The sequence below is a fragment of the Cyrtonyx montezumae genome, unplaced genomic scaffold (assembly GCF_038088225.1).
Source record: "Cyrtonyx montezumae isolate F1298 unplaced genomic scaffold, pur_monq_1.0 scaffold_13, whole genome shotgun sequence".
NCBI classification, from domain to species: Eukaryota; Metazoa; Chordata; class Aves; order Galliformes; family Odontophoridae; genus Cyrtonyx; species Cyrtonyx montezumae.
The window spans coordinates 13,996,770-14,012,124 of NW_027071859.1; the positions used below are offsets into that span (position 1 = coordinate 13,996,770).

At 46.1% G+C, this 15,355-nt stretch overlaps 2 protein-coding genes across 2 annotated transcripts in view; one reads left to right on the forward strand and one right to left on the reverse strand.

Annotated features, from left to right (window-relative positions):
- The window catches only part of RRM2 (ribonucleotide reductase regulatory subunit M2), a 146,952-nt gene extending 133,133 nt beyond the window's left edge, over positions 1–13,819 (reverse strand). Inside the window, exons 1-10 of the mRNA XM_065730733.1 lie at positions 13,724–13,819; positions 13,557–13,634; positions 13,273–13,410; positions 13,050–13,166; positions 12,519–12,652; positions 11,763–11,857; positions 10,901–11,034; positions 10,389–10,493; positions 10,140–10,253; positions 9,523–9,759 (exon numbers count right to left, since the gene is read on the reverse strand). Of these exons, the coding sequence (XP_065586805.1) occupies positions 9,607–9,759; positions 10,140–10,253; positions 10,389–10,493; positions 10,901–11,034; positions 11,763–11,857; positions 12,519–12,652; positions 13,050–13,166; positions 13,273–13,410; positions 13,557–13,634; positions 13,724–13,816 (1,161 nt within the window). The 5' untranslated portion in view covers positions 13,817–13,819 and the 3' untranslated portion in view covers positions 9,523–9,606. The remainder of the gene's footprint in view (positions 1–9,522; positions 9,760–10,139; positions 10,254–10,388; positions 10,494–10,900; positions 11,035–11,762; positions 11,858–12,518; positions 12,653–13,049; positions 13,167–13,272; positions 13,411–13,556; positions 13,635–13,723) is intronic.
- NOL10 (nucleolar protein 10) overlaps positions 1–15,355 on the forward strand; it is a 450,419-nt gene that overhangs the window by 374,781 nt on the left and 60,283 nt on the right. The window lies entirely within an intron of this gene.

Here is a 15,355-nt window from a genome sequence, read left to right on the forward strand (position 1 = left end):
CTATGGGGGCAAATAGATCATTACTAGTTAGGTGCTAATCAGAAGTTATAGAATAAAAGACGTCTAAGATCACCTAGCCCAACCACCAACACCATGCCCACTGCCCACATCCCTCAGTGCCACTTTTCCACGTTCCTTGAACACCTCCAGGAATGGGGACTCCACTACCTCCCTGGACAGCCTGTGCCAATGCCTCACCACACTTTTGGAGAATAAATTTCTCCTAATATCCAACCTGAACCTCCCCTGCTATAGCTTACTGCAAAAACACAATCTACTTAAAACCATTACTTGTCAGACTGTCAGTTACCTAGGAGAAGAAGCCAACCGCCATCTTAGCACAACCTCCTTTCAGGCAGATGTAGAAAGCAACAGGGCCTCCCTCAAGCATCCTCTTCCTCAGACTGAACAACCCCACCTCCCTCACTTTGAGGCCTTTCATATGGGGTCAGTAGCTTAGAAACTCTTGTTCACTTGTCACACGTGCTTTAATTTTCCTTTAAGCCAGTGCTGTCTCAAAGCCTGGTGCCCTGGGGCCACGAGCATCACTGCAGCATGAACCTCCATTGCCTGAAGCTCACTCCTTTGGCTGTGAGGGACTGAAGCTTTCATCCCCAGCAGAAAAACATGAGGGCCCTGCAGCCCTTCTCAGCAAAAAGTCACCCCTTCTACTTAAGAACCTGATTTTTGGAAGCACAAAAGGCCCTGATTTGCAAAACTGCCACGATAGAATTTGGGGGAACGCAAATGTACCGCTCTTCTGAAAAGCATGCCGCACGCTGTGAAGCCAAAGACAGATTACCAGCAATAACTATTTTTAGTTGTGCTATGTCACAGTACTCACAATTTCCAAGTAAACTTTCTGGCAAATATTTGGGAGGCAGCCTGCAGCCTCAGCTTTGTCAACAACTGGTGGCTGCAGGCTCAGCACCTGCAGCATTTCACTGCTCCTGTTTCCATTGGCACTGCTGGTGGGCTCTGCCAATCGGCACATGTGGGATGAGCTGACACAAGATTTCTATGCTTTTAACATGTGGGAAGTATGGGATAGGTGGCCACAGTGAAGTGGTTGAAAACAGAACTCAAGACACTGGAAGCCATGTTTTCACAGCAAGGTGCTTGCAGCAGCTCCAAACCCCCCAGTTGCTGGAGAGCTTTCCCCAGACCTACGCAGCCAGAGAGCAGCACCAAGCTGTTAATTAGCTGTGCTGAGATACATGCTGCTAACAGGGCCTGCTCTGCCCTATCATGGGAGCAGTACAAATTGCAAAGCACAGGAGTTGTGCAGGAGAGCCCTGCTCCATCACACCTCTGGCAGCCACATCCCCAAATCTGTCCCATGAGCTGCTCCATGGTGAGCCCTCAACTTTGACAGCTCCATTCATAGCTCAGTGCTTTAAATGAGCTACCAAGATCAGCAATACATGGTTTTCTCAGCAAGTCAAACGTGCTCTCTAGGTGAAGCCACTCAAAACAAGAGCTGCCTTCCACCTGGGTTAAATACCAGCTAGTGCTTCAGTTAGCAGTAGGGAGAAGGCAGGCATGTATGTTCAGACCTGGTAAACCCATCATTAACACTTCACCCTGGATTTACTGTGCAATTGAACCTGATACAAGCTATCCCTATACTGACACCATCCTGAGAGGAGGATTTACAGGACAAAATGAAGAACTTGCCTCTGCTGCCTTCTTATTTCTGCACCTTCCCATTCACCCCAGGACTTCTAGCATCAAATCCACCTTCCTGTTTGGAATAATTTTATTCTACAAAAGGCTGAAAGGAGAGTCATAACTCTGATTTCTGCAGGAAAAGCCTAAATTAACATACATTGGGCTCTCCCCTGCCAATGAGCCTTGAGACAGCACCTTAGGAAGTCCATTTTCACAGGAGATGCACAACTGACTTGCTGTGGCTGGGAAAAAGCAGAGCAATGAGCAAAATGAAGTATTAGCAGGTCTGTATTAACACACAGCCCAGACACTAGGAGCATTCCCATCTTTGCTTGCATTGGTGACATTCAGGACAAGGAGTACAGTGTATGGGCCATCTTTATACTGCTGCAGGAGAAGCTCTTGTACTGCAGAACAGGCAGCCCCCCAAAACTCTCAGCAATGCAGATCGCATAGTCTGCTATGAAGTCTTGTGCAGAGCATGATTTGCATATGTACTCTAACTCTGCACTAATCAAGTAAACAGAGGATGCCCTGTACTCATGTACAGGAACAAATTCTGTGTCTTTCCAGAAGGGAAGCCCCAGAAACCCAGCTGTCCCCCAGATATGACGCTCAACCCAGCACTAAAGGAGGGCAGGCAGAGTGTTCACACACACAGCTGGGATCCTTACACAGCAGCCCCCTGCTGACAGCCAGATGCAGTGCTTGCAACAGGGAACCTGCAGGCAGGCACAGAGCATCACAAAGCAAGATCATAGAACCCTTAGAGGTGGAAGGCACCTTTAAGGGCCATCTAGTCCAAATCCCCTGCAATGAACAAAGACACCACATCTAGATCAGGTTGCCCAGGGCCTGATCCAGCCTTGCCTCAAGGGATGGGGCATCAACCGCATCTTTGAGCAACTAGTTTTAGTGCCTCACCACCCTCACTGTAAAAGATTTTTTCCTTATATCTAACCTAAACGTTACCCTCTCTGAGCTTGAAGCCATCTTCCCTTTTTCTGTCACCACAGATCCTGCTAATGAGTCTGTCCCCTTCCCTGTAGTTCCCCTTCAGGTACTGAAAGGTCCTCATCCAGGCTGAACAGACCCAGCTTCCTCAGCCTGTCGTCATAGGAAAGGTTTTCCATCCCTTGAATGATTTCTGTGGCCATCCTCTGGATACACTCCAACATGTCTATGTCTCTTCTGTACTGAGGACTCCACGCCTGTATGCAGTACTCCAGGTGAGGCCTCACAAGCACAGAGTAGAGGGGCAAGATCACCTCCTCACCCTGCTGTTCACGCAACTTTTGATGCAGCCCAAGATACAGCTGGTTTTATAGGCTGTGAGGGCATATTGCTGGCTCACATCCAGCTTGCCATCTACCAGTACCCCTAGGTCTTCTCTGGCAGGGCTGCTCTCAATTCTAATAATTCCCATTACCAAGACAAACTGGGGGTGTTTCAGCCCAGGTAGAAGACCTTGCACTTGAAATTGTTGAAGCCATCGAATAGCCCAACCATCAAATCCATATCTTCCCAATTTGGAGAGAAAGATGTTGTGGAGTACCATGTCAGTGCCTTACTGAAGTCCAGATAGGTGACATCAGGTTGTCTTTCATCCCCTTTTTAAAAATAGGTATGATGTTACCTTTTTTTTTCCAATCACCAGGGACTTCATCCGATTGCCACAACTTGTCAAATATCATAGAGAGTGCCTTGGCAATGACATAAGCCAATTCCCTTAGGACTTCAGGATGCATGTGATCAGGACCCATAGATTTGTGGATGTTAAGGTTCCTCAGGTGGTAACAAACATGATCTCTGCTTACAGCGGGAGGGACATTGCTTTCCCAATCCCCTCCTACCAAACCAAATGTTTGAGGGCTGTGTGGTAAGCAGTTATCAGGGAAGCCTGAGGAAAAAAGTTTGTAGGTTGTGAAGTACCTCAGCCTTCTCCTTAAATTTTAGACTAACTGCTATGGCAGATCTTTACCCAAAGAGAAATAACATTTGATTTAGCAGAGTGCAGGCAGGTGCAGGAGCTAGAAGCAAGCTCAGCCCCACCTGCAGCAGTGAGGGGATAGCTGCTGCAGGAGGCTCAGACCTGGAGGAGCTCCCCAGCCAGATGTGCAATCCCCCAAGCAGAGAAGCATCCTTCCAACAAACCTCTGCAGGCTCACATCAACACAACCCCAGGGACCAGTTCTGTGTTAGCTATCGAGAATCCCTTTTCTAGATGGTTCTCTTCAGGCATATTTCCTCCACCATTGCAAACAACTTCCCCCCAGGCAGGGCAATATTCCCCCCTCCACACAACCACAGTCTGAACAGCTCTGCTCAAGTTTATGAGCATATTAAAATCAGTCTCAATCCTTTTTCATGTCTTCTTCAGGGACATAAGCAGTGAAACCCATCTGCTTCCTAAATATCTACACAACAAACTTAACATTTCATTTGAAACATTATTTCTACTTTAATCAATCTGAATGTACCCCAGCCATTGTTATTTCACATGTAAAGCTGGGATTTAGCGGTGGAAGTGCAGTATCACAGTTAAGCAATGAAAAAGCAGCAAGATTAAAACCTTCTCATGAAGTTAGCCTACTTGACATAGTAAACAGCTTCCCAATTTAATGAGGGATAACCATTTTATAGAAGTGTAATAAAAAAAGAACCCTGTTATGTTCTCCAGTGTTTGCCAGTCTCAGTTCATACATAGCAATAAACCCAGTCAGGCTGTTTCCTACATATCTGCATACACTTACAATGCTATCAAGAGCGAATGTAATAGCTATATCAATAGCATATACAATTTCCAGAAGCAGTAATTGAAACTGTGAAGTTATTGTTAAGCCTTGAACGTGTTTTGCTTGAAGCTGCTCCAGAATTCAATACACAATTAAATTTCAATTCCTTTTAGGAGTGAATTTGGGTTAGCCCTCCTTATAGCTGAGGTTGCATTTAAGTGGCATCACGGAAGTTTACAGCCAGAACAATCATCTGCAGTTAAGCACACTTGGCCCTGCCAGCACCTCTGCTGTGCCATGCTTATCCCTACCACACCACCTAAGAATGCTACTGAAGTTTCTTAACAAAAGCTCCCTGCATCCTCTGCCCTGCACCACTCTGAAAGCAAATTCATGGAGGAGATAAATCTTTTAATTAAATACCAGGAGAGAGGCACATGGAATCCAGCTGTTAATGCTGCACACAAAACCCAGCTAAAACTAAAGCATGTGGCAACTTGAGCCTGCTGTTTAGTTGTATCTTGAACTGAAAAAACACACATCAACATCTCACAGAGCAATGATTCAGGGTGGGAGGATGGAGAGGAGTTCTGAAGCACCATCACAAACACATGAAAGCTCCCTGATCACAGCAAAATTGAACATTACATAAAACAGCACAAAGGAAGTGAGAAAGTCACAGGAAACAGCCCAAGCCCAGTGCCACATTTTGATCTTGAATCACAAGTACTTTGCTAGCTGAGTAGTGCATGGATACATTCTGAAAGTCTTTTAATTGCCCAGTACTGGAAAACTCCTTTTGCCATTTATCAGTGATGGTTGTGGGCAGGCAGGCCAACAAGGCCTGGTGTCCCAGCCCCAGCAGTGCCTGGAGCTGTGCACTTGGAGGTTTGCTCAGGGAGCACCATCCAGGACATTTGTGCACTGCAAGAACTGATTTGCCTGAAGACTTGTCCAGCTACAGAAATACCTGGAACCCCTCCTCTCTATAAGAGTTCAGCTTTTAATCAGTTAGCAGACTTCATTACCCAGTAATTCATCTGATAACAACAGCTGGCTTAGTTACTACGATGAGCTTCCAGGGGGGGGAAAAAAAGGTGCAACACTAGTACACCGCACTAGAGGAAGTAAAGACCACAAGGGTCGTCCTGTATTTTACCAGCAGCACTTGACAGTTCTGGCGGGTGTAAGAGGAATAGCAGCACCCCCTAGCCCCAAGAACAGGAACAACTCTGAGGACCTTTCTTTTTTTTGTAAGCTCAGCATCCCTAAGCTGTGGCTATGCAAGAACTGCAACCTCTCACTTTAAGTCAAGCCCTACAAAACTTGGACATAGGGATTACTGATAACTGACAGCAGGCACTGGTCTGGGATGCTTCCCCCAGCCTGAGAAGCACCAGGGGGTATCCAACAAGTGTGTATCCAACACAGGAATCTTCACTCTGCAGTCAAGAGGAAAAAAAACTGCACACACGTGTTCAGCATCAGCCAAGTGCTCCCAGGTGCTGTATGGCATAAGCACCTCACAGTGATTCACTGTTAAACAAAGCAATGCTGCCTGTGGCACGAGCAGCACACTGTATTACAACAAGGGAAGAAGCAGAAGAGGGCTTTTGTTGCTGGGAAGAATTGCAAAGCCATTCCATTAAGGTATTTATCTCTTGATATTTGAAATCAAAAAAGTGAATAACAGCAGGGGGGAAGAAAAGATATTCATTTTAAATTCATTCCCCCTTGATGCATCTCAGAATTTCTGCTCTCAGAATATAAGCATCCACAGCAGGGGTGGATTCTGACACAGCCCTTTCCTCTGCCTCACACAGCCCTCTCCCACAGAGCACCTCTCCTGTAGATTCAGAAGCACAGAGGTGAGCATGCAGCCTACAATCAGGAGGCAGACCCGGCTCCAGTGGCCAGCAGTGCCCTGCTCTGGTTTGCTGCTCACCCTGGTTGGTCACAGTAGCAGATATTTTCCACCTGATGCTCAGAGGCTGGAATGAGAAGTGGTGTTCCTGCTTTACCCCCATCCCATATCTGCCTGTCATTCAACTAGAGCATAGTGAACTCCACCTCATGTGAGGATCAGTGAAGTCATTGAAGACATCACTATCAGAAATATACTTAAATGATGACACAATACAGCCCAAAGGGATAAAGTCATTCCTGTGTTTCTTCACAGGCTCAGGAAGGAGCAATACCATTGTTACTTTGTAAGAAGAGAAGGAAATTCTTAAAAATTGAAGCCTGTAAAAGACCTACCACACATCTTATGTTAGCTTAAATCTTTTGGCCATTCTTCATGTGAAAGCTGCTCTATAGAAATCAAAAAACTGTCTGATATCATAGGATATCAGTAACACTCCCTCCCATGGACAAATCCCTGACAAAAACCAATAGCTTTCCATCAGCAAACAGGGCATGAAACTGAACTCTAACTCTCAAATCCCTTCTGATGAAAGCATTTACTTCTTACGATTCATTAGGCACAAAAAGAGGCCAAAGTACTAAGATGTAATCAACAGCTTAAAATAAAAGGAGCCGTTCCTGACTGAGAAGTAGGCTTTGACAGAAGAACTCTGCTCATTTACTGCTCTCTGCTAGGCTAAGTTTCTGACTCCTCACTGGTGAGGAGGAAGTGGTTACCCTTCAGGGATTGCACCAGATTGTGAATATTCCTCCAGATGTGCAGGCCAGCTGTGCCCTGCTGCAGGCACGAGCAGCAGAAACTGTTCCCTGACCTCTTCTGGGCACAAATTGCTGTAATCACTCCAGGAAATTTGAGAAATCTGGGGATTTTTTGTCATTACATTCTGCTGTTGCAGTTGTTTCCTGAGGACAAGTCAGAAAGGGTTGCTGCCCTTACTCTTCCACATTGCTTAAGATTTGATATCTGACATGTAATTCAAAAGAGAAAATGTGCCAATTAAAGAGCTTTCTTACCTGGAAGCAGCTTTCTTACACAGAGCCATGCTTTTCTTCATTGAAATCACAATAGGAAACAAATTTAACAAGAGAAATGATGCTCAGAGTAACTGATCTTCCATTTTATCCGGTGCTTTTAAAAGCTGTTAATTTAAACAGCAATAAAACACGTGGGGGAATAGTTAGGGATCAGTTCTGCATAAATTAACTGGCAGGCAGAGCATTGCACCAGGCACATCCACTTTCACTTATCCCTCAGTATTTTTCCTCTACGAGCCTAATCGCCTTTCACTTGCGGCAATTACTGCACCAGAACCCCCACCAGACAGCTGCTCTCATTCAGACATGTATAAAGAAATCAGCACTTTCATCACTTTGCTTCAAATCTCCACTAGCTCTTCCAACTCAGCTCCTGCATGTATTTCAAAGGGTCAGTTTTTACTTCGTTCCTCATCTATTCATCTAATTTTTACTTCATAAAGAACTGACAGATTTCATTCTCTCCTCAGTGTTTAAGAGGATCAAGTGTCAAAACAACTGGCACCTCCATTGAATTAGAAAGTAAGCACTTTCCAGTAACTACTTCAATCTTGGACGTGATCTATGCACAGCTAACCTAGAGTAAGACATGTACTTCTCATTGTGAAAGGTGGGAATTAAAGGCAGGATTGTATGTATAGCTTTCCCCAAGACTAAATAGCAAGAAGCGATTTGCATTGTGGTGAGCACACAAACCAAAACTAAGCAGGCATTTATACACCAATAAGATTAATACCAGCCACAGCAAGCTTTATTCCCATTAAATCACTTCTAATTCCTGTCTAATCCATCTCTAACACATCCATGCCTATGTTATCTATTACCCTATAAACACACTTAACTAAAAGACTTTCCTCCTATCTGCCATTACAGGAAGATCACTTGGCCATCACACATCCATTTCAAGGTGGCCTGATAGTATGTTGAAAATTCAGTTCCACTTCCTGTCCCCTGAATTAGTGAGAACAAATTAAAGCCTTCCACTCCAACCATCTCCATCTAGCGATCCTCAGGACATAAGAATCGATTAAGAAAAGATAACTGCAACACAGCTAAACCTCTCATACTCATTTTTGTTGTTAGTCTCACTTGGGCTCTAAATAACACAAGTTCTGATGCTTTGAACTAATTTGATCAAAGCTTTAATAAGACAAGCAAAGATAAAGCACAAAATCCAATCTGCAGAAGATATATGCCTAGTATTTAGCAGGAAAGCTGCTTAATAACTTTAAAAGCAAGCACTGAGTTTCAGTGCCTCAAAATGATGTGCCTGGCACAATGTAAGGACAACGTAACATGTCCCTACCCAAGTCACCAGTCTGCTCTCAGTCCGTTGCAGTCACTGACCCTGTTAGCAACACTAGTGCCTCAAGGGCATTTTAGAGCCATCTGTTACAAGCCTTGTACCTCCTGCTCTGCACACCAGGCTTTAGGGCTGAACTTTTAAAATAATTTTATTTTTGTTCCCTAAGACAGCCTTAGAAACACGTGTGTGCTGATAGCTTCAGGAGGAGCAGTCACACCATCAGCCTCAGTGCACTCAAGGGAAAGAGCAAAGGCCAGGAGATAGGTTAATTCTCTACCAAGACAGCATCTCTCAAAGAAGCAACACATACACAATGTATAATTTCAAAGAGGGAACCCTCTTGCAGGAGGACACCAACTCAGTTTTTCAGTCCTTTATCATACATACCAGGAAAAGAAGCACAAGTTACAACATTTTAGGTTCCAAAATTCTGAAGACTTTGACTTGCATTTTAGCATTAGAGTATTACAAGACAGTTCTTTATTTTGAAAAATAAAGTGCCAGGTTTATGTACAAACTATTAAAATAATAGTTAAAAAAGTAAACTTAAAACCTGCCAAGAAAGCAGTGATGTCATGTCACTGCCTCCAGGGTATTCAGTGAGTTTAGGACCAGAAATTCCCAACTGCTTCCCTATGCAGAGCTGGAGAAACTAGTGGTAGTTGCCCATTACCCCCCATCTAGCAGAAGGATGATGCCCACATCTCATCAGGTAAGAGTAACACGTTTTACCTAAGCATTCTAAGAATTAACACCTTTGGCAAAACCTAATAAAAAGGGATCTTGCTGTTGGAGCTACACTAGCATCCTTAGAAGAAGCACCACACTTTTAAAGTGGGATTTCAACACAAAAAAATCACTGACTCAATATGCATGACATTTCCTTGCAAAGAGGGGAGGGGAGCATACACATGAACTCGTGTCTCAGTCCTTTTAAAATTCTGCATCCAGGGTGAAAGAGTTATCTGTGGGCTTTGACATGACTCCCATCCTCTGATATTCACCTACTCGCTTCTCAAAGAAATTGGTCTTGCCTTCCAGAGAGATGTTCTCCATGAAATCAAATGGATTCTCCACCTTGTATATCTGAAACAAAGACAATTCTATAGTCACTAGGGATTCTCCAGAACTTCAGTATGAGAAAACATTAAAAGTGGTAAAAGAAGAGAGTGTGCAATGGCACTATTGCTGGGCTTATTAAGCTAACTAAAGCAATCTTGGTCCCAAGCTTTTTCCTACTATGCTCATTTCTGTCTTTAAACCGCAGCTTACCAGTAGAGAGAAGCATACCAACTCTTACACAGTCTTCATCAGCATCCTTTTGCAGCTAGCCAGTTTCTAACTGTGGGACTACTAACTGGGTTTATACCAATACTGCTGCTATCATTTTAGGATTTGGGTTTCTGGAAGAAATTAAACTTCATACCATCTTTTCCCCCATGGCAAATTGTGTGTATTAACCTTACCTTTCTAAATCCCAGTTCCAACATCAGCCGGTCTGCTACAAACTCTATGTACTGTTTCATTAAAGTGCAGTTCATGCCAATCAACTTAACAGGCAGTGCCTCCGTCAAGAATTCCTGCAGATAACAGAAGCACATCGTGTACAGAAGCTGGCATTCATCTTGAGCTGTCTAGGGTAATGCTTTACCCAACAGCTCTGCAGGTTTACTGTTAATTGTAATCAAGTTCCCCAACAAGGAGCAGACAATTACCTGTTCTATGAGAACTGCATTCATGATGATTTCCTTTACCCTTTCCTCTGATGGCTTGCGCACCAAGTGCTTGAACATGAGGCAGGCAAAATCACAGTGCAAACCCTTGAAAGAAGCATCAGAAAGCTCTTTAAGGAATACTGATTTAAAAGAACCATTTGAATCAGTAGCACAAAATAGAGTCTGAAGTCTAAGCACCATCTTAGTACTTGCTACATTGCTGGTATCTACACAAAACTTTCTGCCCAGCCAGGAGGCATGCTTCAATTCAGGCCATACAAACTGCACTCATTTGAACCACAGCAGCGTATACTGAGAGCAAGAGCTTGTGAAACTTTACACTGCTTTAGTTTGTAAAATGGTGCCTTCATTCACTGCTGAAAGACCCCTAATGCCACATGTCAGTGAGCTTCACAGACTGCACATTTCTAGACGTATTCCTGCTGTAAAACAGATCCTCCAACAAGCTGTGTGGCACATTACCATCTTAACTGCCAGAACTTGATTCTTACCTCATCTCTACTGATGAGTTCATTAGAAAAAGTAAGTCCAGGCATTAAACCTCTTTTCTTCAGCCAGAAAATTGATGCAAAAGAGCCAGAAAAGAAGATCCCTTCCACTGCTGCAAATGCTACTACACGCTCTCCTGTTAAGAGAGATTAATATCAACCACAGAAAATCTACCAGAATTAATACTCAAAAGCTGCAATTAGAGCAGCAAACAGTCCTCCAAAGAGCAATGAAGAAGCTTCTACTGAGGTATGCTACAGCCTAACCTTAAAACTACTACAGTAAAGGTTTCTAGTTACCAAGTAAAGCTTTAGAACATAATAGTAAAAACGGAGTAGCTAAAGCCAAGAATCATCTCCTAGGTTAACCATCAATACCACATTTCTCTGAAGGCTGCACAGTCATTTTAGCAGCAAACTAAAGTCACTATCTGTTCATCCCTCCATTAAAAGAGGCATTAGCCACAAAGCAAGCTTATCTACCAATAAAATAATGACCTCTGTGATCTCACCTTTAAGGTGAGGCTTCAAGAATCACTAGCGCAAGAGGAGCCACAGCCTACAGCTGTTAAGAATCTCCTGGAGGAGAATGGCTAGGGCTATGCTGGTCACACTGTATCCTTCTCCAGTTTGCAAAGTGAATGGAGTCTTCCACATAAGTTATTATTCAGAACACCAACCATTTTACAAATATCTGTACCATTCGCAAGATTAAAACTTCCTTCATCCCTATAATTATATGGAAGAGCATTTATTCATCCATCTTGTGACAAAATCTCTGATGAACTGCAAAGTCTAGAGAAACAGCAGTTCCTCCATCCTGCCAGGGAAAGAACTACATTTTGCTTCCAATAGATGTGCTCACCATACGTTGCTTTCTTGTCCCCAATCCAGCGTATGGCCCAGTCAGCCTTCTTTTTAACACATGGTAATGTTTCAATAGCATTAAAAAGGAATTCCCTGAAAAGCAAAGGACTCAGTGTGAGATGCCAGTACAACCAACAGCATTTGTAGCCATAGATGGTCTTGTTCTCTTCTCAAGTGTTCTGCAGCCTCTCCCCAGTATTTCAGCATCTTTCCATTTTATTCTGCACCAATTTAGCTCTATTTATATCCATCTACTATGCTTACATCACTTCCCCTGTCAGATCAACACCAGTTTCACATGAATTCCTATGACAGTATTAGGAGAATCCTGTTTCATCAGGAATGAAGCTTGAGCAAGGCTTTCCAACTACAGACTAATCACCTTCCAGTCTTTAGGTTAGAAAGTGCTAAGATTCTCTCAAATTATCATACAAAGCCACTTGCTAGGCACAGTGGGCTCACCATGAGGTTTTACCACAGCTTCATATACAGCCTTAGTTTTCTTTTGTCTTTTACAGTTTAATTCCTTAGTTTCAGTGTTAAGTGGTTGCAGTTTTGCTCCACTTAAGTGAGATCTCACACACTATGAACAGATATTTCTGGCTGAAGTTGCTCCTAAGCAGCACTTTCAGCAATATTTCACATAAGCCTAGTTTAAACCCAAAAATCAAGTCTCTAGTTCAGAGTGGGTGATATACAACACAAATATCAACAATTAAGAGCTTCAAACCCATCACTACAAGGCAATACCAACCTCTCTTGAGAATCTTTAATATACGTGTCAATGAGAAGACTGTACATTTCTGAGTGTATGTTTTCCATGGCAATCTGGAAGCCATAGAAACAACGTGCTTCTGTGATCTGCACTTCTTGACTGAACCGCTCCACCTAGAGGAAACAAATGGGCACTTGTGAACATGCTTATAAACCAAGCTTAGAGGCATTGACATTGCCTACAACTACTACTGCTCAGCCCAGAGAACTCTGGGAATCAACTCGAGATGCTACAAGCAGAAATACAAAAAGCAGTAGTAGCCCCTCATAGCGGCAAGTTACCAAATCGTAATCATTTGCATTAGAAGGGACCCTTAAAGGTCATCCAGTGCAGCTCCCTGCAGTGAACAGGGACACCACGGCTCCATCAGGTGCTCAGAGCCCCACCCAACCTCACCTTGCATGTCCCCAAGGGCAGGCATCCACTACCTCTCCCGGCAAGCTGAACCCATTACCAAGGGCAGCACAGCTGACCAATGATGCTCACATCAGGCTCTTTCCACACACTCACCAAGTTCTCATTCACAATGCCATCACTGGCAGCAAAGAAAGCGAGGACGTGAGAGATGAAGTACTTCTCCTCGGGCTTCAGGGACTCCCAGTGCTGCAGATCTTTGGACAGATCCACCTATACACGAATTAAGAGCCGCTGAGATGCATGCCACGGCTAGCCCACACTGAGGCCTGGCCGAGGGGAGCTGCTGTAGGTACACCAGCACCGGGTGACCCCTCACCTCCTCCGCCGTCCAGAAAGAGGCCTCTGCCTTCTTGTACATCCGCCAGATGTCGTGGTACTGGATAGGGAAAACCACGAAGCGCCGGGGGTTCTCCCGCAGCAGCGGTTCCTCTTCTTCCTGCGCTCCCCGCACCTCCTGCGGGCACAGAGCGGCTCGGGACGGCCCCGCAGCGCGGGGAGCCGGGCGGGACGAGGCTGCGAGGCAGCACCCAGGGGAAAACGGCGGGACGAGACGGGGGATGGGGGTGCGACAAAGGGGAACGCGTGGCCGCGAGCACTCACCGGCTTCCCCACGCTCTCCTGGAAGATCTTGCGCGCAGTCTTGCTGGCCAGGACGCGGCTGCTGCTGAGCGCGGGCGGCTGTAAGGAGAGACACACAGGAGCGGTGAGATCTCCGTCACACCGGGCGAGCAGCAAGAAGGAGGAAAGAGGAAGGGAGCGGTGCTCACCGTGTTCTCCTTGTCGCACAGCGTCATGTTCTTCAGGGGGGACAGCCGGGGCTGCTCCTGGCGGGCAGCGAGCGGGACGCGAGCAGACAGCATGGCGGCGGCGCGGGAAAAGAGCAAGTGCGGCTCGGCCGCGCGCTTCTTTATATTCTCTTCGAACTTGGCGCCAGAACACCCGGCTGCCAATCACAACGCACACCGAGCCCGCGCACGCCCGCCCCACAGCGCCTATTGGCTGCAGTGCCGGCCTGGGCCCCGCCTTCCATTGTAGTGGCGCAGGCGGGAGGAAGGAGCCTCCCGTGAGCCTGGGCCCTCCTAGGGGCAGAAAAACGCGGGAAACCCCGGCGGCCCGGCCCCCCGCCGGCCATGGCCGGCACCCGACTTTTATCCTTCTCCATGCAACTTTCCAGCCACTCTGCCCCAAGCCTGCAGCGCTGTCTGGGGTTGTCGTGGCCACAGTGCAGGACACAGCACTTGGTCTGGTTGGACTTCATCCCATTGGCTTCAACTCAGTGATTCAGTCTGTCCAGGTCCCTCTGTAGGGCCTTCCTACCCCCAGGCAGATCAGCGGTTCCTCCCGACTTGGTGTCATCTGCAGACTTATTGAAGGCAAAAACGTATGGAGCAACTCCAGCATTAGCCCGGCAGCCCCAGGGCAGCAGCCCAGACCGGTTGTAGGGTCAGGGAATGTCCCAGGCCCAGGACTCTGTGTGCAGCTGCTGTGCTATCGCTGTGGGCCAGCTGCTCTTCACAGAAGTCAGTGGCACAGGGCCAGAGCTCTGCACCCTGAAAGATGTCCGTGGAGCAAGCTGTCTCCAGAACCAGGCTGTAGGCTGCTAGCCCGTGCAGCATCACGCAAGGCCATGGCTCTGCTGTTTGGCTAAAGTGCTTTGGCAGAGAGTGTCACTGAGAAACACAGTGGAGAACAAACCCAGAGCCTTCGTTAGCTTGATTCTTCCTGAACGTGGCATTTGTCAGCGTGGTCCATCAATGGCTGAGAACACTGCTGTTAGCAGCCTGGGCACCAGGCAGGTGGTACCTGCAGGTAGTGTGCTGCTATGGAAATCCCCTTGCATTGGTTCCTTGCTGCTTATGAAGCTGGGCACGGTGCTGCAGATGCAGATGGACAAATTGGTGTTAAACATCTTCCAAGAGCTGGAAGAATCAAGCTTTCCAATAAGCCCCGCTCATCATCAGAGCAGTTCACAAGAGCACCATGTCCCTGGGTGCACAGCAGCAGGGGCAGCGAGACCAGGCACTTAAATAACATCACTCCTCCATATCACTTGTACTGTCAGCTTTTTAAGCAGAAGTGACATGTAGGAGATATCCAGCCCAGTGGCCTAACTAAAGCAAGGTGCATCCCAACTCTCTCCTGGCACACATGGAAAATTACTGGCCGTCCCCGCTCACAGAGCCCATCAATCACGGTAAATTAATTGAGCATTCCTTTGGGTTACATTCCTCTGCATTTACTCACATGAAGCTGTGTATTCCAGAAGGCAACCCCCAGCTCCTTCCTTCCTGAGCAAAGGTTGCTCACGTTAAGCGGAGCTGTGGCACAGCACAGCTCTGGAGCACCTCAGCAATTGCTGCTGCAGCACCGGTTTTTGGGCCCAGAAATCCAGCTTGCAT